At 49.6% G+C, this 23,242-nt stretch overlaps 1 protein-coding gene across 1 annotated transcript in view; it reads left to right on the plus strand.

Annotated features, from left to right (window-relative positions):
* REEP1 (receptor accessory protein 1) overlaps positions 1-23,242 on the plus strand; it is a 51,998-nt gene that overhangs the window by 25,563 nt on the left and 3,193 nt on the right. The window contains exons 6-7 of the mRNA XM_044918878.1: positions 14,678-14,855; positions 18,872-18,907. Coding sequence (XP_044774813.1) covers positions 14,678-14,855; positions 18,872-18,907 — 214 coding nt within the window. The remainder of the gene's footprint in view (positions 1-14,677; positions 14,856-18,871; positions 18,908-23,242) is intronic.

Consider the following 23,242-nt stretch of genomic DNA (forward strand, 5'->3'; position numbering starts at 1 on the left):
AAGATGGGTTACTGCTCTTTGCTCTGCTCAGTCACAGAGCATAAATGTGATGTATTTATCAGCGTGGCTCAGGATGGGTCTCCTGGCCATACGGCAGCATGTGTGTAAATTTTATTCTGATGGTAATTCTGTAGGGCTGTCCTTTTCCAGGTCTGCCTCAAGCTGGAGCCTCCAGAGTCTTGATACCATCTTGGCCAACCCCTGCCAGCCCCTCAGACCACCCCGGGAAGCCCATGAGCCCAGGCCTCTGGCCAGGCACCTTACAACACCTAAACGCTGAAGAAGCTCCAGACAGTCTGAAACTTGCCTCAGGAAATAACTGCTCATTAGTTGTTTCTAGTTGTGCTACCATAGTGAGGGATTCCCGTTTCCTGTTTAATTTGTTTTCAAATGGGAAAGTTTTCTGCCTTTTGGGGGCTTTGCTTTTCCTCTCTAAATATAAATATCTTGAGAGAGAAAACACATCTTCTCTTCCAAAAATAATGCCCTCTATTTTTGAAACAGATGTGTACTTAAAAAGAAGAAGTAAAATCCAATCTGGCTGAGGGGTAAATCCATGGTTTCCACAGCAACAATGGATCACTCCAGGCAGGGGTCAAAGGATGATGACTCACCAGTGAGTCCAAATCTGGCTTTCATGTCCAAACCACCTGGGAAGCTTTGTTTTCATTTTTTAATAGATTCTCCGATGTGCTGATTCAGAATCTCAGGCAGTAGGCCCAATCTCTATTTTTAACAAGCTCCCCAGATGATTTTTAAATAGCCAGCTCTGTACAGGTCACTGCCTGAGGCCCCTTCCAGAACCAGAAGCGCACAAGTGATTAGGGTTAGAGCACTTCATCTGAACATCCCTGGGATGCAGAATTAGCTTCCTAGACGTGTTAATGTTGAAAATGAGAAAGTGAGGTATGTGTGTTTCATTTCCTTAAAACTTCATGCCAGTTGGGACATATTATGGTGGGAAGACAAATTCCTCTCCCTCTTTGTAAGGCTCCAAAGAGCCTAGCACAGTGCACTGCACCCAGCTGAGCCCTGAACAACCTTGGGATTCCCCTTGGGGGATAGTCAGAGCAATTTTGTGTGTGTGGGGGGGGAAGACAGCCTGCCAAGTCACCTATGACTAGGGTGACCATATACGTTAATGTCCAAACCAGGTCACATCTGAGAGGGAAAGGGGTGCTGGAATAATTACACCAGGAATAGGTATACATGAGGCCTGTTCCAAGCAAACCGGGACTTAGGGTCACCCTGCTCGTGGCTCCATTTAACAACTCTTGGGCCCTGCCTCTGTCCTCCTGGAAAACACCCTCAACTCACAAATCCGTTCGCTAAATATCTACTGTGTTTGGCCAAATGGACACGCAAGAGAGTGTGAGGTAACTGAAAGACTCTTACTTCAGACAGATTAGGGGTCAGGTGCCTGGATGAGGGCTCACTCCTCCCCTATCTTCTGCTCTTTTTTCCATCTTTTGAAGGCTCCCCAGAGGGGAAGTATGGAACTTAAAAGATCTTTTGGTTACACTTTTGTTTCTTTCCTTTTTTTCTAATTGAAGTATAATCGACATGTAAGATTACATTAGTTTCAGGTGTACAACATAATGTGGCCACACTTTGAGTTAATCCCCCCTTTTTTCTTGTAATGCTGAGCCCTAAGCCGTGTCCCTAAAAAAAAAAAAAAAAAAAAATGTTTGCAGGGTTTTTGCATCATCAGGAAGAGTGAAGAAACTTTGGTACACTATATTGTACCAATGTAAGCTGTTATTAATGTTAACATATTTTATCTTAGAACTGGAAAAACAGAAACAACACAATTACACATGGGAAAGTCCTCCCCAGGCCCACTAACCCCCTCCCACTCTTAGTTTTCCCCAGGGTCTCATCCCTCTCTCTGGAAGTGTGGATGCATCTTTTCTTTCTATGAAAACTGTCTCCTCCCTGAGGACACCCTTCTGTGGGACCATCTGTCTAAACGTCCCTTGTCTCTGAGTTGGCTCTGAGCCTAGATGTGGGGTGTTTCCTAGCTGGTAATTCCAGCCAGAGGGAAAATTGAGCCCCACTTTTTTTTTAAGACTAGAACTGGAAATCTCTCTCTCTTCTTAAAAATAATACTCTAGAACCGGCAAAACACAACCTCACACACAAGAGAAACCGTGGTAAGAAAACCAATTGATCAGAAGTTGGAAAACGGTGAGGTGTCCAAGGCCACCCTATGGTTCTTGAACTTGGAAGCACATAATAGGTTTCTTCTACCTGCCCGCTTCTTAGACCTGGTAAACCAACCTTGCTTTTTATTTGTCTCATAACTTGAAAAATAATGTGGTTTTGCTCCCCCTAGAGATCCTATCCCTAGAACAGTTCCACTGGTACCCATACCATTGGCAAAGTCAGCTGGTTAAAACACTGCCCCGGGTCGTGCTGACGTTCTGTGGATTCAGGATTCTTCTGCCCCAGATTGTGTGTGGGCTTTTCTCCCTAGAATCTGGTATTTCCTATTATGTTGTTAGCTTCTGGAGATGAAGGGCTCTAGATTCTTTTCCTTTGTTTCTTGCTTAGAAAAAAAAAACAACAACCCAGAATAAAGAACCAAACAGTGCCTACTTGTTCAGTGTTCTGCACACATAACTACTCATCAAACCTTGCTGACTGATCTGAAGAATAAACTTTTTTGATTCTCTAGTCCTGCTCTACCCAAGCGGCTTTTTACATTTGAATTAATTAGAAGCAAGTGCATTTAAAATGCAGTTCCTCAGTCATACTAGTCGCATTCCCAGTCCTCGGCGGCCATGGTAGCAGGTGGCTGGCATGGACACAGAACGTTTCTGACGTCACAGAAAGTTCTCTTGGGCAGCACTGCCTCAAGCCATCTCTGAAACCTCTTGGGTTCTCTTTGCCTTGTTTTCACCCCTCTACCTGCACTGCCCTGGCTTTGACAGGACCCCTCCCTTACCCACTCAGCAGTCTGGGGCCTCTGTATATGAGGTTCACCAGCAAAACAGGGAGATGGAAACTCAGCTTATAACATCACCCATGGTATTGCTCTCATTTCTCCAACGTCTCCCCTGGTCCAGCCCCACTTTCACACCATGACTCCATTTCCCCAATTTGCCCGCACAGTCAGCAGCCCAGGGGATAGCCAGGTCTTGGTTACAGCCCTAGCATCTGAACAGCTGGGCACGAGCCACAGAAAGACCAATTGTAGTGTTTTCCCACTCATTTTTTAAATTCCCACTCAATTTTGCCTTAAAAATAAAACTACGAAACAGTTCAGCATAGTTTTTTTTTTTAAAAAGTCCTCTCCCTATTATCCTTCTCTTTTATCCATCACTGCTTTATCTAAACCTCTTGCTTGAAAAAAATACTGCTTTTAAACCTTCGTGAAACTTTATTTTTGGAACCAGAAGCTCACTCCCAGAAGCTCATAAGACTGGTGACTTGGGGCTTCTGGACAGACTGGAGTTGTTTCCTCTTGCCTTTGGGTTTTTTCCCCTAGCTACCTATTATATACTAATTAGTTGTAAACTACCTGTTTACAGTGAATCAGAGGGCAGGTATTGATTTCCCTTTTATAAAACTTCCCTGTCTGGGCTCCTGCTCAGAAGGTATTTCCAAGGAACAAGAAAAGACTGCTGTCCCCTTCAGGTCCCTGAGTCTCACTTCACTGTCACACTCTCGGAGCTGAGGAACATTCCCGAGCCATTGTGCTAGGGTTACATCAAGTTAGCCTTCTTTCTTCTGTTTTAGCCAAGGACCATGTGACATAAAATTAATATTTAGAATTCACCACTGCAACCGGTTTTAAACACCAAGATTTATCTAAACTGTTATGGACAATGGCTGAAAAAGTTTGGAAGTATCGCCTACCCTCTGGGTCTCCCACACAAAGTGACTTGCATCCCAGCTGAGCTTTCCACAACTTGTCGAAGCAGAACCATTCAAGACTTCCCGCCAGGGTGGGTCTACCATGTTGGCCTTCGTCACTCAACAGTCCATCTTCCTGGATTCCTCTTCTCCTGTGTTTCTCCCAGGACTGCTGCCTCACCTCACCACACCTGGTAGATGGTTAGGGAGAGGACAACACACAGAAGATGCAGAGCCGCCAGTCTGCTGAGGAGGAAGGGCTGGGAACTCACACAGATGTCTCTCGCCTCCTCTCTGTTCCAAGTTTCCCTGTGGAGGTGATATGTAGCCGGATGTCTAAGTGGGAAGAGAGAAGCCTGCCTGCTTACCTGGTCTCTGAGAGGAAGTCTGAGAAAGCATGTTTGAGATCACCTGTGAGCAGGAAGAGCTGCTTCTTGGCTGTGGTGATGTGGCACCTTCTTGGTCATCTCCGCCTCCCTGACTTTTCTCTCCTGCTCGCTTCATTCCTCCTCCCGTAGCCGCCCCCCTCCTCACAGCGTTGGGTGGGATTTCTCCAGGACCCCACCTCATTCTCCTTTCCCTCCCAGGATCATCTCATCCTCTCCCTCACCTTCAGCCATCCCCCTGATGCACTGGTTCTCAGATTGACTTCTCTGCTGGAGGCTCAAGTACAGCATTTCTGATTCTCTGCTGAACTTCTCCTCCCTTTGTCTCCTTGATACTTTTAGTCAGCATTTCCCTAACTCTGAATCTGCCCCTCTTGTGTCCCATCTTTGTCTGATGACAATGAAATCACTATCCACCCTCTCAGGCCTTCAGGCTCCAGATTTCAGTCATCTTTGATGCTCCTCCTTCTTCCCACTTACTCTTCAAGTCCTGCCCATTTGACATCCCTTCCCTTTCTCCAGGCTTTCTTCCCCACCCCCTTCCTTTCAGGTTGGACTATTGCAGTAGCCAGGCAAGTAGTCACTGCTCCTCTCCTCTCCCTTCCTGTTTGAGCCCCGGTCCCAGCTTTTCATCCTTGTCTTGTCTCTCCTTACCTTTCTGGCTCCTCTTGTACTGTACTCACAGCACCACCTTCTGTCCTATTCTAGAAATAGCAACTCTGTGTGCTATTTCTAGACCTTTCTCTTTCCTACCTCTACTCCTACTGGTCCTTCATCTGTCCCTGTTGCCACCTGTTTGAAATCCTGTCCACCTTTCAAGGTCAAATGCCACCTTCTCCACGGAAACCTCTTCTGATTCCAGGTGGAACTGTTCTCTTGCTTCTTGGTCCCCTCTGGCACTCTGTTGTGATCATTATAATTCATGTCTTACTAGCAGATGCTCAGTCAATGTTAAAGGAATGAAGAACTGTCGTACATATTTTTAGCTGTGTCAGCTAATAGAGCAATGGTTAGCATCACGGGTGGGCCTTGGAGGTAAGCAGAGCCAGATTAAAAACTCCAGCTCCCACACTTACTGCTTCATCTCTGTGAGTCTCAGTTTCTTCACCTGCAAAACGGGCATGACCATGGTGCCTGCCACCAAACACTTATGAGACGGTGTACCTAAAGACTTTGCAGAATGCAGAGCTCATACTAAATGCTTAATAAAGGTTGCCTATTATTCACTTCTCCTGTATGTTGGTTTGATCTTGAGGCTGATCATTATTCTGTTGAGCAGAATAAAAGAAACATCAGATGCTGGCATTGGGCAGCCATTTACAATTCAGCCTCTTCTGGAGAGGAAGCTGAGTTTCCCTCTCATGTGGATCTAGACTCTCTTCCCGTCTTTTCTCTATGGTGTGGTAGTGTGAGCACAGTATCTGGTGCTACCTGGGCTCTTGTCCCAGTCAGCCTTGCCTGTGCTGGGTCTCCCGGGGCAAGCCACCCTCCAGCCCTCGAATTCAGGTCCCTCATTGCTCTCCACCCGACTTTCCATACCATTGTTTCCTCCTCCTCTTCAGCCTCCAGGTGAGTGGGTCCCTGGGGTCAGCTTCCAACTGTCAGCACCTGCCCTCCCCCAAGAGAGAAGGAATGTCAAACCTGTGGGTTGCTAGAGCAGGCAGGAGCCTTAGATGCCATCTTTGTCACCCCCTTACTTCACAGGACTGGACACTGAGACCTGGATGTTGAGGGGCGCACCCAGGGTCACACAGCTGGGAGATGCCAAGCTGGGTTCCCAGTGAGACTTTCTAGTTCCCAGTCCAGCATTCCCTGCATCACTGCAAGCACCCCCAGGCTCCTTCCCCAAACCCCCCCCCCGCCCTTCCCCCCATGCTGGGCTGACACTTCCAGACCATTATGTGCTGGGATCACATCACCAGTCCCCGAGAACCCATGGCTGAGTCCCTGAGAGATGACTGTCTGCCACTGAGAATTTTAGAGTCAGTCGCAGCCCTGGATACTTCTCAGGTTGTCTGCCTGCTCTTGTGACCATTTTATATCAAATGTCCCTCAGAATGAAGAAGGTGCGTTACTATGCATAAGGCAGCCAGCAAATGGAACCAGGGCAGGCTCCCTCTTTGCCCTGAGGCAAGGCTGGGGCAACACTTAAGTGCAGGATGTGGTACATACTAGGTTGAAGGAATTTGGATCACAAATACATGTTACTGTAAGATCTAGTTCCTTTAAAGCTTCATCATTTATGATAATGTGGGCATATTTGCAAATATAACTGGAGCTCTACTTCTCACTAACAGTGGAACAAATGGGTCTTGGGATGCCCTTCCCCCTCTGACCCTAGTCCTTTCTCCCCGTCATTGTCCTTTGGCAACATCCCTCCTGTGTCCCCTCCACTCCCCGCCCAGGAAGAGGGATCCTCTACCACATCAACCTCCCCTCAGGACCTTTGCGTCTCCAAGGAGGAAGCTTGGACAAGGCAAAGCTTCACAGCTGGGACTCAGTGGTGGACTCCTACATGTGAGGGCAGGGACATCAGCTGTGTGTGGAGAGTCCTTCCTGGTGACCCCGAAACCCTATCGCTGGGGTGCAGGCCTGACTCAGATGGCCAGGCCACAGTATCCTTCCCCTTTCTTTCGGATGATGCAGCCCTGGCTTCACTCAAGTTTGAGCTCCACCAGGTGTCAGCCAGCTGCCCTCTCTCCCTCCCCTGAAAGTCAGCCCCACAATGTGTCATCTTTGTCATTTGCTGCCTTGTGTACATTTGTGTCTAGATGCCCCGGGCTAGACTCTGAGCTCCTTGGGAGTAGGAATCGCTTATCGTGTTTCATATTCATCTTTGTTCCTCTGTGGGGCTTCACACGGAGCTTTGTAAACACTCCCTCTGCATCCCCTGCGAATGGAGGAAGGAAGAAAGGAGTGAGTGAGCGAGTGAGTGAGTGAGTGAGAAAGTGAGTGAGCGAGTGTCCTAGGTGAAGACAGCATGGCGCCCTTCAACCTGGTTTTGTAGGCTTGGTGCCCATGGCTTTTTTTCTTTTCCCCTTTGTCAGGTGGCTCGAGTCTTTCATTTTGTCTCCTCTTTGGACCTCAGAGAAGGGCAGGTAACCCCGTTGAGAGGTGTGACTAACTCCAAACCGATCCAGTCGGGTAGAGAGGCCAGCAGCCCCCTCTGCCCGCCACCAGCCCATGGTCTGGATCCGAGCCAGGTGTTTTTTCTCCCGGCACCTGTGTGTGTATGTGTGAATTAATCCCAGAGCCAGTCCCACTTCAGCATCTTTGCAGAGCCTCTTTTTTGTGTTAATTTGGTAGCATCTAACATATGATTAACTTACTTGGGTTTTTTTTTTTTTCTTCTTTGTTTAATGCCCGGAGAATGAGTTGAATTTGATGATTGATGCTGTTGTGGGAGAAATCCTATCTCGTTCTTTCTTTCTCCTTTGTTTGTTAATCTAATGTTATGTCACAGTCAAGGGCCCCCGTCTTCATCCAGCATGTCGAAAAGGAGCCTGCTTGGCATCGATGTGGAGCATGTGTAGCTCTAGAGGTTAGCTCTGTCAGCGAGGTGGGTGGCCCTTTAGAAGGAAGCACTAACTCTCTTTTTGAATTACCAGTGGGAAATGTGGATATGCTGGTGGCTTTCTTATCAATTGCCTGACTCACTAAAACCTGCTGTCTTTATTCTTTGTCATCAGTTACAGGCATTCGATATCTGCGCAGGCTCTGCTGGAGCCTTCCCCTGTGACTTGGTGTGTCTCTCTGGTAAAGAGAACCTCATCAAGGGCTTGCAGCCAAGCTTAGCTGCCGTGCTGAATCCGGGCTCTGTGGGCCCTAATGGCAGGCATCCTGTTAGTGGTAAATTGTTTTACTTGGAATGCCAGATTATTAAAGGTCTGGGTTTTCCAGGAACACACCCCCTCCCATGACTAAGAAAAACATCAAAATGGGCACTTAGCTGGCTCAGTCCGTAGAGCATGCAACTCTTGTTCTCAGAGTTGAGAGTTTGAGGCCCACGTTAGGGGTAGAATTTACTTTAAAAAAAGATAATTAAAAAAAAAAAACATCAAAACATACAGAATTTGGTGTGTGTTGGCTAAGTGGCTTTCTCATTCCTTACCAATTGAGGGACACATTAAAGATCTCATATTAATAGAAAGTTCAGTGACACAGTTTACCTCTTGAAGTCTTATTTTCTAAGAGTTTTAGCTAGAAAATAAAGATTAAAGAATTAGGAATGGATTACCCTCCCTTGTCCCCAGGCACATCTGTGGGATTTCTGGGGGTTCTAGGAGCACCGATGAAAGAACCCCCAGGCCATATTGTGTTGACATGCCCAGAAAGCAGCCAACTGGGTCTGTGAAAACAAACAACATGTAAACAAACAATAATAACAAAACTGGGTAGATGTGCTTATATCACCATAGGGAATGAAGAAGTCAGGAGTACAAGAGATTATAAGTAAGTAAGAGATTTGTTCTCATGGAAGGCTGAGTATGTCTCCCTTCCCAGTCCCATGATGACAGGCTTTGGAGAGGCTCTTCCAGAGGTGGGCTGGTAAGGACAGTGCTGACATGTGGTATGACAGCCCTAGGGACAGGTTCAGATGTACCTGAAGTAGGCTGACCTAGCATTCTTAGCTTTTCTTAGCTTTTCCTATGGCTCATATTCTAAACTGAGTGTTGGCTGGGGAGGAAGTTGATACAGGACTTTAAACACACACACACACACACACACACACACACACACACACACTGGAATCTATTCATCCATCAGAGTTGCCATGGGAGACCCAACTTTTATTCTAGAGATTTTCAAATAATTCTAGAATCCCTTATTTTGGAATTGCAATCAGAGCCAGATAATGAGCCACAGAAGAGGGTCATAGATTCCTGAACTCAGAAGTTTCCAGTTGGAAGGGAATCTTGTTCAGTGCTTTAATTTCTCAATGAGGTTGCAAGGCTGAGAAAGACCAAGGTGAACTGGTCAAGGCCCCTCATAGCAGAGTTGAGTCTAAGCTCTCGGAGCTGGACAGTGAATACATTGCACTGTCTAGAGACACCACTTCTTCCTTCTCTGCTCTCGTTTATTTTTTAAAAAATAGTCCCGTGTCATTCTTTTTTGGTCCAGATGGCATTTGTCAGCGTCACACAAGCCCTGTATTTACAAAAATGGGTCCTCAAGGCGATCTTGGGAAAGTGCTTTGAGTGTGCTGAAAATGAAATGGTAATGATTTCTTAAAGGTAATACACGTTTATGGTATAAAATCCTAAAAGCACAGAAGAGGGCATGCAGTGAAGAGTAGGTCGTACTCCTGCCCCTGTCCTCCACTGGCCTAGCTGTTTTAAAAGAAACCTGTGACCTTTCAGCAGGCACTTTCACCAATGCATTCATTTGGCCATTAACCCAGTATAAGGGTGATAGCCCCATCTCCTTAGCAGACAAAACTGCACAGACCTCCTGTGGCACGGAATGAAGTGGCAGCTCTGAGTGGCGGGTGACTAAGAAATCTACTTCTCCTTCCACTTGGCCCCCATCTTCACCTACCCACGTCCTCCAAGGCCAGGACACGTGTAGTCTCCTGTGGTAAGCCTGGCCCCTTTGACCTTTGCACCCGCCAGCCCTCTGGCATTTCTCATACACTCCTTGAGGACAGAGCCCGAGTCCCTGCTCCACAGGATGCTCCTTCAGGTCTGGGACCCTGGCCGATGCCGTGGGTGGAGGTGGGGATTTCCTGTTGCTGCACGTTACCGAGGGGATTGCTCAGTAAACGGCCGTATGTTCCTTCATTCAACTCCTTGACCCCTAATGTGTATCAGACAGAGTGGCAGACACCAAGCTGCACTAGTAAATAAAACAAACAGTCTGGAGGGGAAGACAAACCAACAAACAATAGCAGTAGTTAAATACAATTGTGTGAGGTGCTACAGGGAATCCCAGACTGCACCGAAAGCCTATGTCAGCTTGCTGAGCTGGTCAGAGAAAACTTCACAGAGAAGTGCAACCATATTGCATTGAACCTAAAATGCTGTGGTTTCTAAGATACATTGTTATCTTATGTACCACTAAGGAAGAAGATACTGCCAAGTAAATTAGGACAGAATGCTTTTGCGCTTAGAATTTTTACTTCTACTTATCAAAAGGACTCTTTTAGACTAGTTTAAACATAGATTCTTCGTGTGTCACTTTTGTACATACATTGAAAGGAACATATAAGCACAGTCAGTTGGTTGAGGTCTTCCCAAACTAAGGTTAGACTCACTTTCTGAGTCTGACTCTCCTGAATCACTTTTCAGCCGAGCTCCTCCATATCCCTTTATGACCACGCCGTATCACTCTCTGCCTTCCAGAGCACTGGTGATACAGAGCTCTTGTCTCTGCGATTTTCATCCACGCTGCTGATATCCATTCTGCCAGGTTGGATGCTGCCACTTTCTTGATCTTACCAGAGGTGTCAGTGGAATGTGTTTCAGACAACCAGGACACATATTTCTTCTTCAGGTGGTTCTTAATGGTTTGTGAAGTGAACACTCAGTTCAGTTCAGTTGTGCAGTCCGTGCCAACCAAAATGCATTGATATGTAGGAATGACAACCAAATGCATTCATATGTAGACAGTGACAGTGATAGATATCAAGGCAACAATAATTGTAAGACACACCCCCATCTCAGAGATGAGAAAAATATATATGTCTTGAAATTGATGAAAGTCATTTACAAGAAGTCTAGGAGTAAGTGGGTGCTGTCATTATTCTAGTGAGGGAGTGATGTCAAGGCTCTGGATGGATGTTTCTATGAGTCTCTTAGTCACAAGATGGCAGCTCCACCATGCTCAGAGGCAGAAAACAGGGAGCAGGGTCAGGCCTTTCTTCTCTTAGCAAGAGAAAATACCTTTCCCGGAAATCCCTTAGCAGATCTCCCCTTACATTGGGCAGAATTACATCACATAGCCATCCATCGCTGCAAGGGGGATTGGGAAATCTGGTGTTTTGTTTTTTTTTTTTTTATAACATATCAAGAATGGGGTTGGGGATGACTTTTGGATGGCCAACTAACAATATAACCCACTGTGGGCAAATTCGTTTGAGATACAGTAAGTTAATCTGAAACACTGTAGGACCTCTCAAAGCCTTTAATATGGTAATGTGGCTCATTGAATTATGGAGAATATGGCATTAAGCTTTAACAAACTTAGGGGATCCAACTTTACTTTTGCAAAATAGGGAGCCCAATTTTGCAGAGTACCAGTGAATAATTCTTGGTTGTTCCCAGAATAATAAAATGGAGGTTCTTCAGAGCAGAGCCCAAGTGGCAGGGTGGATTGGGGTTTGTGGAAAGCGAATGGGAGTGAGGTTTGGAGAGGAGACTGAGCGGGGCTGAGAGGTTTACAAATGAGAGAACCATATCAATTCTAACCATCTCAGATTGTTTTGACAGATAAAGGCTAATTTGTTTTTGAGATCCTTGTATCCATGCCACTGTGATGTCGCCTGAGTCAGGACTGTGTTGATACAGAGCTATTATTATCCCTTTTTCTTTCCTAACCTCTGCCACTTCCAGTCTTCATGATGCTAGTGATATTGGAGCTAGGCTGGCTGGCTGGCTTCTGGGAGTGGAACTGAGTGCTTTGCCAAAAAGGACATGTACGGTGTCCGCTGCTGCTTGCTCTCAGATACGTTGCTGAGCATTTGCAAGAGCTGCTAGACACATTGATGGAGTTCGTCCCTGGCCATTTATTTGGGCTTGGGGTCATGAAGCCCCTCCGTGTCCTTTTGGCCAGATGTTCTCTTTTGATTTTTTATTTCAACAGCAACTTGTGTGTCTCAGGCAACAGTATCCTCCTCACCATCATCATCATCAACATCACCATCAAAACTGGCATTTTTTGAACACTTACTATGCATTGGGCTTTATAATGGATAGTGTATGGGCATAAACTCATGTAATCCTCATCATGTGGATGCTCCTTGGCAGAGGAGAATATTGAGGGGTGGACAGAGGTTAAGGTCACCCAGCTATTACTGATAGGACTGTAATTTGACTCTAGTCTGACTCTAGAACCCTTGCTCTTAATCTTCACTTTCTGTAGCTTCTGGTATGGCAGCTCTGTGTGGTTATTTGTACATTTGTCTTTTTACATTTTGTCCGAAATCGAGCTGTATTTTTGGTTTCCTAATAACACCTAGCACACTGTCTTGCCCAGAGAACTTGTCCTTGATAAATAATTGTTGAACAGAAGTAATTGAACAGGAGGAAGACTGAAAGCGAGCCAGTGAGTGGTCTTTCTGGGCGTGAACCTAACACTGAATTACTCCATTGTCCATAGCAGTATTTCTCCCCTCTTTTCAGAGTCCGTTTTTGTTCTTTTTTTTTTTTTTAAGATTTTATTTATTTATTTGAGAGAGAGAGACACAGCGAGAGAGGGAACACAAGCAGGGGGAATGCGAGAGGGAGAAGCAGGCTTCCCGCCGAGCAGGGAGCCCGATGCGGGACTCGATCCCGGGACCCTGGGATCATGACCTGAGCCGAAGGCAGACGCTTAACCCACTAAGCCACCCAGGCGCCCCCGTTTTTGTTCTTTAGTCCTCTCATTTCTTCTAAGTTCTCGATGTCCCCTAAAATGCTTCCAGGTGGGTCATTGGCTGATAGATTTTGGAGGGGATTATACTGGGCAGCTACTCCCACCTGGGTTTTGTGGCGCAGACCACCCAACTGTTAATGTCTAGAAGGTGAGCCCTCAGACCCCTTGGCTGCCATCGTGCAGTGTGGTATCTGAGGCTACCAGGGGGATTTCCATCTCTTTTTTACATCAGACACCCCTTTGCCTGGATTTACAATTTGAATTGTATCTGTTTAATTATTTAAATAGTTTTCTTTTTTGCTGTTAGTTTCCTAGAGACGTTTTTATATCTTTGGTAGAACTGATCTTTTTCATATCTTCACGCATCTTTGTTTTACTCTGACGTTTCTTCTAGACCTGTCTGCAAGCTCCTTTTGTTTCCCCCCTTCCCCTTAACGAACTCATTCTGCATTTGCTCCTTTATCTGACTGGCTCTTTGACTAGTCACTTCTGTGGACTGCTATGCTTTGCTGGCCTTTTTCATTGCCTTTTTTTTTTTTCTCCTTAAGTAAAATGAAAAAAGTCCTCCAAACCCTCTGCCATGTTGAAAGTGTCCTACTAAGCTGTTGTGGTCCTTGTGTGTTTCATCAATCCCACCCCCAACCCAGAGCCCTCTTGTTAGCTGTTCTCACTGATTTTGTGCTGATTTGTTGGTTCTGTTCGATCTGTTGTGCTTTATTGTCCCCAAGTCCTCTAGCCCTCTAGAACCACTCTTTCCTTCATTATCCAAATAGAATACCTCCTCCCCCTTCCCCTGCTGTCCCATGTACCCTCGGGAAGTCTGCAGGCCCTCCAGTATTTCTGAAGACACCAAACTTCATCCATTTGCTTGGTGGTTACTTGCCTGTCTCCTCCTGCTCCAATCCCAACCCAATTCTCGATAACTCCAGTCTCCTATCAGAGCCCAGTCCCCTCTCAGGTTCCTTCTCCCCCAAACACAAGCTCCCTCTCCAGCCCCTGAGGCACCCCTGAGGGAATGCCGCTCTCCCTGAGCCTTCACTGTGATCCTTTTCACTCTGACACAGATTCTCTCACCCAGACAGCAAGGACCTTCCCTTTCATAAGTATAATGGATTGATCTTGCTTTCCTAAACAAAAGAACTATTTTCCCCTGAGATGACTTCTGTGACTCTCGCAGAATATGAAATGGTTATAGTCAGCAGGTTTTTTTTTTTTTTTCTTAGCATCATTTTTTTCCCCTTCCTGATTCATTACCTTTTGGGTATTTTATGAAGCTCAAATGCGAGAGTGGAAGTAAATGTGCCTCATAGTAACATGAACAGATAAGAGAAATTGCTGTTGTGAAACATTTTTAAAAATACTAGCTGAATATTATTTCCTTGGAAAAGAGTAAGGACTGAGCACATAGATTATTAGGTTTTGCTCTTTCTGACCAGATTCTTGGGTACTGGGAACTGAGCAAAATGTGGCTATGTAGGGATTTTTATTTATGTCAAGCCAGAGAAGCAGCAAACAACCCCTCAAGAGCAGGAACTGCAAGCAACAGTTATCCCCTTGGCCCTGGGTCTGTCCCCGGTTCTAGCCCATCCTGCGATGCGGGGGCGTCTGAAGGACATGAAGGAGCCGGGAGCCAGAGGAACAATTACTGAGACCCACAGGAGGCCCTGGAACATTCTGGGCCTTGACCCTCTCAGTGCTTCCAGCAAGTCCACCAGGGACCTGCCCCTCTGCAGAGTCCTTCCAGCTCTTGAGTTCCACCTGGCTGACTGGCAGAATCCCCCTTTGTGGTGTCTGCCCCCCACAACTGCCTGTGCAGTATGGGGCAGGCCTCTGACGTGTGCCCCCTTCTGTGTTGTATCCAGGGACAGGGTGCCTTATCGGAGAGACTCCGGAGCTTCAGCATGCAGGACCTCACCACCATCAGGGGTGACGGTGCCCCTGCTCCCTCCAGCCCCCCACCACCGGGGTCTGGGCGAGCCAGCGGCAAACACGGCCAGCCCAAGATGTCCCGGAGCGCTTCTGAGAGCGCTGGCAGCTCAGGTAGGTGTCCCCCTTTCCAGTTTCTAGGCCTTGCTTTCGCTGTGAGCAGCCCAGTCCACACCACGTGGCATGTAACCTGGAGTTGCCGTCCACACAGATGTCCGTCAGATGGTGCCAGGCCTGCCGAGAGGCAGAGCACCACTTGGGCCAGGATGGGAGGCTGGCCTGAGGACTCTGATCAGGGGCAGGATTGGGCCACCTGCACCAAAGGGTCTTGCCTGCTCCATCTGATGATCTGAGGGTTTGGGGGTGGTTGGGGAATAGTGCCTGAACCAAGCCTGGAGGCAACGGGCATGGCTGGCCCTGGGCCAAGGCAGCTTTCTCTGCTCTCTTCCTCTCTGACCCTATACTCCCGGGAGGGCTTACCTGCACCTGAGTGTCTCCTCCTACCCACCCAGGGCTTAGGGCTCTTGTGGTCCCTTTTCCCTGCATGAGTGTTTCCTGTCCTCTCTCTCTCCCTCCACCATGTCCTCCCATCCCTGAGCCCATTCACCATGCACAGCCTCAGCCACTACGTGCCAAGGGCCGCACTACCTCCAAGGTCTGATTCCTGTGGAGGCCATGGCTTTATGGAAACCCCACCTGTATCCCCGATGTCTCAGGTTACTTGTATTAGGATTGACCTGGGGGCCTCATTAAACATGCAGAGTCCTGGGCCCATCCCTGGAGGTCCCGGTAAGTCTGGGACAAGGCCCAGATATGTGATGGTGGTGAGGTGCAGCCACATTCGGAACCCACTGGTGTCTGATCCATTAGTGGGTTTCAGGCTTATGGAGGGCAGGGGCATGGATTAGGGGTGGGGAACTGGGCCAGGATTCACATCTTCCCAGACCATTCCGTGGAGACCTTCCAGGGCCCTTGGCTCTCAAGAGCTGAGCACTGTCGGGTTAATGGGGCCGGTTCTGGATTGCCCCCTCGACTCCTCACCCTTGGTGGAAAATTGAGCCTCCCGGATGGGAATTGGACCACCCTTTTGGAGCCTGTGTCTGTGACATGCCTGGTGGCTGCCCTGCTCTTAAACATAGAGACAGGGCCACGCAAGCCACCTGTGCTGGGAAGTGCAGCCTGCAGGGGGCGTGTGGGCCCCGGGCCTCAAGGACTCCACCGGACTTTTGGGGGTCTTGGACAGCGATGGGAAAGAAGAGGTCCTGCGGCTGCCCTAGGAATGAGGACTCATGTGCCCTGCCAGGGAGAGGAGAACAGCTCAGAGCCGGGCCAGGTGTCCATCAGTTTCCTCCCCTCTGAGGAATATCCCACTTTACCCTGGCCCCACGTGTGAAGATTGTGGCTTTTTTGTTGGAGGGGAGATGGTTTAACTCTGGCGGGGTTGGGAAGGTAGAAGCTTGGCCGTAGGGGTGAGGATCACCTCGGGGCGGGGGGTATCTCCTAAGTGAACCCTCCCAGGGGAGTTGAGAATGGAATCCCAGAAGACCAGGCAGGAACGGACCTCAGGATCCTTCAGGATCGTTCAGTCTAACCCTCGGGTTTTACCAATGAAGAGACAGAAGCCCAGCAAAGGGAACTGTCACCAGGGTCGTCGCCCACTGATTGGTGTTCTCCTGGGGCCTCCTGACTCCTGGACCAGTGCCCTCTGGGTGCTCACCCTCTGGCCATCTAGGTTTCCTTGGGCATCTACAGCTTCTGACCTACTGGGCACTGTCTCAGAAATAGGGATAGGAACTGGAATTAGGTATCACCTCCACCTTTGGTCAGCTCATTGGCTATAGAGCTTCAAATGAAAACTGTTATTTGGAAGAAAAACAGGCCCCAATTCTGTGAGGCTCAGAGGGCAGAGCAAGAACCAATGGGATAAAGTTGGATAAAGTTCCAGGGGGACAGCTGCTTACTAGCTGTGTGACCTGGGCAAGCTCTTACCCTCTCTGAACCTCAGATTCCAGACCTGTACACAAGGGATGACAACACCCATTTGTAGGGGTGTCTTGAGGATTCAAATAAGATAATCCATGTGAAAGTGCTTAGGATCACGCCTGGTACTCTGTAGTAGCTGCTGTTATTGTTCCCATTGTTATCTAACTCACTCACGAAAGCATTTTCTAATAGGAAAGTGTCCGGGAGAGAAACGGGCTGCCTTGCGAGGTCCCTGACATTGGAAGGGCCCAAACCAAAGTTGAATGGTCATGTACTGAGGCTCTAGGGAGGTCTTCCTACTTGGACCAGCAAGTGGGCCTCAGTGGCCCCACAGTCCCTTGCCCTCTAAGGCTCTATGTTGTCATTATAATGTGAACCAAGGAGAGGAAGTAGGCTCAGAGAGGTCAGGTACTGTGCCAAGGCCACACAGGACCAGATCCAGGCCTCCTGCCTAGACCTCTCCTTGGTGCGTGATTCAGGGCAGCCTCAGAACATGGGAAAGGGAGAAGTCTGGTAAGGTCTGAAGGCGATGGAAAGCATCTCCTGGGCTTTGACCATGTCCCCAGACCAGCACTAGACAGACACGGGTCTGGGATGCTTTGTTTCGGCGCTGACCCCGCCGCCTCCCATTAGCAGCGATGCCCTCCGCCGCACCCCGGGACACAGGCTGAGCCCGTGGAGCTCACGGAGAAGCAGAGAACCCGCGATGCTGCAACATGATGCTGCACTCCCCACCGCTCACCCTTGGCCGCAGCACCTGTGATTCCAGGGGCCAGAGAAGGGAGGTGCTGACCTAGCAGGGAGGGCAGGGACCATGTGGTACCCGTTCCAGCTGTTCTGGGGCCTGAAATAAAAGTCCTCTCAGGAAGAGAGACAGGTGAAAGATGACCCAGCGCCGGGGCATGGGGTAGAAGCACCCAGATCAGAGGCTCCGGGGGCAGTTGGGGATCGAGGTGCCTGGAAGAAAGTCTGGCAAGGGAGGCCCAGCTACAAAAGGCTTGTGTCCCCTCGCTCCCCGGGCATGGTCGGCTGGGGCCCGAGCCTGGGCTCCCACCCTGGCAGGGCGACAGTGGGCCTGTGTAGAGCAGCAGAGGTAGTGCGAGCGAGGCAGACCTTTCCAGGCAATTGCCACATTTGTTCACCCGGGGCCTTGGTTCGGCCTCCGACCCTTTCTCAGGCAGTCGCTACGGGAGAATTTGACCTGGGCACGGAAGATGAGCACAGTTCCCTTGAGCTTTCTCCTCTGAGAAGAGGGTACCGTAATCCCTACTCAGCCTGTGTGTCAGGGCTGGGAGGAGAGCAAACCGGAGAATCTGCAAACCCTGGACGGGCGGCAGCTGTTGAAGGCAGCCTGGCAGCGGGACAGATAGGAGGCGGTGCTGGACCCCGCGGAGGTGTATGCAGCCGTGGGAGGCCACGGTCTCAACGTACATCCAGGCAGATCTCAAATACGTGATGCCTAGTGAGAAAAGCACAAAGCAGAGTGAGATATTATGTAACAGCGTATGTAAAATAAAATACATGCCCGTGGTGTAGAATAATAATATGGACTCTCCAGGAGCAGATCGCCCTCCCGACAGATTTTTGTTAGGCCCCGTTCATTGAAAGCATTGAACCCCAGGAAGGGTGCAGAGGGTGTTAAAACAATGATCCTCACCTTCCATGAACGTGGAGACAGCATGCACTTAGTAAGCACCTACTGTATACCAAGCCCCAGATGAGCACTGAGACCAGTGGAGTTTGCAAGGCAATAGCCAAATGACTGACACTAAGCACTAAGCACTCTGGAGAGTCAGAGGTCAGTCTGAGAAGGTTTCCTGGATGTCATTCTGAACTGGAAGGCGTCGAGAGGAGGACGGGTGTGTGGGCAGGTGCAGTGGGAATTGTTTCTTAGAGGACATAAGGCAGGGCCCCTGTGGGCCAGGCAAGGGCATTTTCTAGCACCTGAGAGGAAGCTGAATCTGGAATGATCTCTTCCCCAACCTTGGTGTCTCTACAGAGACCCACATGCCTGGGACCCCTATATTGAACCCACTGGAATCCCCACACCTCCCTGGGGCCTCCCTGTTTCCTGGGGCCTCCCTGTTTCCTGGGGCTGGTTCCTGTCGAGTGAGGGATATCCCTGATGATGTCCCCCATCCCCACAGTGTGTACCTGCTGCTCCACCTGCAGGACCCGGAAAGGTGAGTAGGCTGCCAGCCTCTGTGCAGCGCGCTGGACGCTCGCCTCAGGAGGAGGTTCTAACCGGAAGCTGGCGCCTGACCCTGGGGCTCCCTTTCAGCTGTGTAGTCTGTGGGGAGGAGTCAGGAGGTTAACTCCCTAAGATGACAAACCTGTGTTATCCTACAGTGTCTGCAGACTAGGAATTCAGGAGCAGCCTAACTAGGTGGTTCTGGGTCAGGGTCTATTAAGAGTTGTAGTTAAGATGTCGGCCGGGGCTGTGGTCATCTGAAGGCTTGACTGAGCCTTGAGGATCCACCTCTAAGATGGCTCTCTCGTGGCTGCTGGCTGCAGGCTCAGGTCCTTACCACATGAGTCTCTGAGGCTGCTCGAGCGTCCTTACGACATGGCAGCTGGCTTCACCCAGAGTGAGTGATCCAGTAGAGAGAGGACACGTAGAGAGAGGACACGCGGGAAGCCACAGTATGTTTTAGGACCCAGTCTTTGAAGTCACACACCACCACCTCGGCCTTCTTCTGTTTGTTTGTTGGAAGTGAGTCATTAGGTCCAGCCCCCACTCAAGGGCAGGGAGATTAATCTCCACCTCTTGAAGGAAGGAGTATCAGAGAATGTGTGGAAATATTTTGAAACCACTGCAGGGTCATATTTCCTGGTGCTCTGGGGATGAGGACACAGGAGCTTACCCAGGTCCTGGGAAGTGACAGAGTCCCATAGTTCCAGGGATCTCAGTCCAGGTGCAGCCAAGGGAGCCCTGGTCCTGCTTTGCCACTTACTAGCTATGTAACTGTGTGTGAACCATCTAACCACGCTGAGCCTCGATTTCCTCATTAAAATAGACGTAAAGATCCTGCTTCCCCATCTCACTGTGTGGTTGTGAAAAGGCTTTTTGTTATAGCCCACAGCAGCCAGGAAACCTCAGGGAGCAGGGAGGGGCCTGGGGTGTCCCAGTCCTGGGCGGGGACTCCGGCTCCTGCCCTCCCTGTGAGCGAGTGATGGCTTGGTGCAGCCATGGCCACCCCGCGGTTGGCCATGTTCTCTCCTGACCTGCTCCTGCTGTTCCCCTAACCTTGATTAGACACATGAGGGACTGGAGGTGGTGCTGGACTGTCTCAGCTCCCCTCTCGTCTGCCATGGAGGGCGCCCCCCGCCCCCAGGGAGGAGCTGCCTTTGGCTCTGAAGGCAAAAGGCCACCCCTCCCGTCGCTGCTGGCTGGCGTGAGGGGAGGAGGAGGGAGGCACTGGGGCCCCTGAGGCATGGCCATACCTCCCATACTACTGAGAGCGGAGGGCATGAGCTGGTGTTAAGAAGTGTCCTGTTTTCCCTTCATTTCTTCACTTGTAAGACTTCTCTAAGGCTTTTGAAAGTCCACATAAGACCTGGGGGTTTTGGAGACCATAAACCCAATGTGAACTGACCGTCAAAAGAGTTCTGAGCAGGGGAACAGTGGAGACCAGTGTCCTACCCGAGGGTCTAACTCTGACCAGCTCTGTGTGCCTCAGAGGCCTCCAGTCCACATCAGAAACAGAAACAACTAACTAAAAAGGGAGAAATGAATGGAGGGCTGCATTGCAGTGCTTAGAGGCTAATACTTGCCCTTGGTGGACATGGACTCATGGGAAACAACCGCGAGGTCCCAGCAACCTCAGGTGACTGTGGTTATTTCTAACTATTCACCAATTTTGAGTCTGTAAATTTCCGTGAGCCATTCTGAAAGCCTCTAATTCTGGGATATTACTCCTTGGGGGACCAGGAAGAAGAAAGGCTGCCTTCTCCATTCCTTCCTCATGGGACGGCTCTGTGCTGTTCTCTGGGAAGCCCTCACCTTTCGTGACTGCTGATGGTTTCCAAATCAGAGGCTGCATTCCCAGTGCGTTGAAATAAAATTGCAGTTGACTGCAGGGATTTAGTCGAGTTTGCTCTCCCCAGGCCCTGTGGGGACTGGGTAGCGGGCCGGGCTGGGTGGGGCCTCAGGTGACTCTGCTCAGAGCTGTGATCTGGGAGGCTTTGCCCCAGCCCTCCCTTTCTCACGCCCTCTAACACCCACTGCCCCAGAGTTCTCCCCACACCTCCCAGTCTCCCCACGGTCTGCTTGCAAGGAGCCAGGCTGGTCTACACCAAGTCCCTCTGTGCTGGTGGGAAAGTCCCTGAGCTCTGCAGGCCTCTGTCCCCTCCTCCATAAAGTGTGGCCAGCTCTGCAAGTGAAGGGTGCCAGGTGTGAAGTGTCAGCAGATGGTGTTGGGGGGCTGGAGGCCATCTCTTGGGCAGTGACACCATGCGAGAGGACTTCAGGGGGTCACAGACACTCTGGTCAGAGGACCCCTCCTAGTCCCTTGAGATGATTTTCATCTGTGCATCTCAGACCCCAGAAGAACATTCTCTCCCGACTTCGGTTCCATTCCTGCCCCTCTGTCAGTCGATTCCCTGCTGTTTCTGGCACGGGTCTCTTTCTATTATGATTATTATGATCTCTCCTTCCTGCCTCTTCTCTCTACCTGCCTTGATGTAATATAGAACTCAAGTCTGTATGACTGCTCAGAATTAGTCATAGAGGTGTACGTTTATCTTTAAAAAAAAAATCCAGTGTGTGGGACATCATTTTAAAAAGCAAAGTCATGCCTTTTACCCCCCACCCCCACCCCATCCTGAAAGAGGGAGAGAGAGAATTGCATTGGCCATGAGTGCGGCTGGGCTGCGCGTTGCCTCTGGCAGCAGCAGGAGCTGTCCACGGTTGAGTGCGTGAGGAGGGAGGGAGTGTCCGGCTCTGCGTGCACCCGCGCGTCTGCACGCACGCTCACACGTGTGTGAGCTGCATCCCCAAAGATCCTTTCCCTAACAGAATATTGTCTTCTTTCTCCTCGGTGGCCGTCGGGGACGCGGATGTAAGTGTTCAGATGGGCGTGCTCTTCTTCAACACGTTTGCTGACTTCCATTAATGGCTCCCGCTAATGTGTGCTGTGTGGGATGTGTCTGCTAACCTGGGGGTTGTTTGGCACTATGGGAGTTGGGGGGAGGCGTCGGGCTCAGTGCAGACGCGTCTAGCATCTACTCAGGCCTCCAAGGGTTCTTCCTCCCTGCCCTCCCCACAGGGAGAAGAGGTGGAGCACCCGCTAGCCTCCTTAGTCCTGCTGATGCATTTGCTAATACAGAATGTCAGCCAAGGCTGGGGTAGACAGCAGGGACTCCTGCACTTTCCTCGAGGCTGCGCAGCCTTGGGCACTAGGGTGGCAGCTCTGCAGGCTCAAGGCCTTGGCTGCCATCACCAGAGGTTTGGAGGTGGTGGCTGTGGCCATGAACTTACATGAGAGTCCTTCCCCCAAAGGTCGTCTCTGGGAGTGATGAGAGTATTAAGGAGTGGATAGCAACAGCACAGGGAAAGCCCTGGACCAAGATTTGGAGGGAACAGAGGCACAGACTCAAACCAGTCCCCAAGCCCACTCCCAGGATCCAATTTCGTGCTGGGGCGGAGCTGGCCAGGCTGCTTCTGTGGTTTCTGCCTTTGTCTGAGGTCTTTGGGCTCTAGGCAGGCCTGTTTCTTTTTCCTCTTGTCAGGCAAGAGGTATCTGTGTCCAGAAGGAATTTCTCTGTGGACTGTGTCAAGGTCTGACTTGAGATGAGAACTAAGCTCTCAGATGATGTCAGGATTCCACCTAGGATGGGACCGGAGGACCCCCCAGGTTGGGGGGTGCACAGAGCAAAGAAATCAAGGAAGATTAATGATCTAAGTCTTGGCCCTTAACAAGGCGCTCGCTGTCGGAGCAGGCCGTTCCCCGCCTACAAGACCGTTTTGCAACTCCTAGCTCTCGTGCTGCCTCCTGCTGGCTGCTGGGGAGTACAGCAGCAGGACCTGGCAAAGCGGCTCAAGGTTAGGGTCTGTTGTTACTTTTGCTTAAAACACCTGGTTAAATCGGGTGCTGTGTTATAGTCTAGCGAGTCCCCTGTTACAGTCTAGCAAGTCCCCTGATGATGGAGAGGACACATTTGATGGCTCACTGTGTTTTTAGGAGCAGTAGCAGGGTGTTCTAGAAGGAGATCCGTTTTCTTTCTACAGGCCTTCGGGTGGTTGACCAGATGATCTGAGGGCCCCCTATGTCTACAGTCTGTGATTCTAAGTAAAAACAATATATGAAACATAGAATGCTATCTCTTTGAGTGTCAGATAAGCTGGGAATGTGCTGACCACCTGGCCAGATGACATGGAATATGCTTAAGCATTGAACGTTTTAAAAAACACTATGCATTCAATGACATGAATTAACTCTGGAGTTTTTCCTGTGGATTTAATCGTGGTAGACTAAAACAGGGATCTTGCTGTCGGCCGGGGGGGGGGGGGGGGGGGG

Source organism: Neomonachus schauinslandi, chromosome 10 (genome assembly GCF_002201575.2).
Source record: "Neomonachus schauinslandi chromosome 10, ASM220157v2, whole genome shotgun sequence".
Lineage (NCBI taxonomy): Eukaryota > Metazoa > Chordata > Mammalia > Carnivora > Phocidae > Neomonachus > Neomonachus schauinslandi.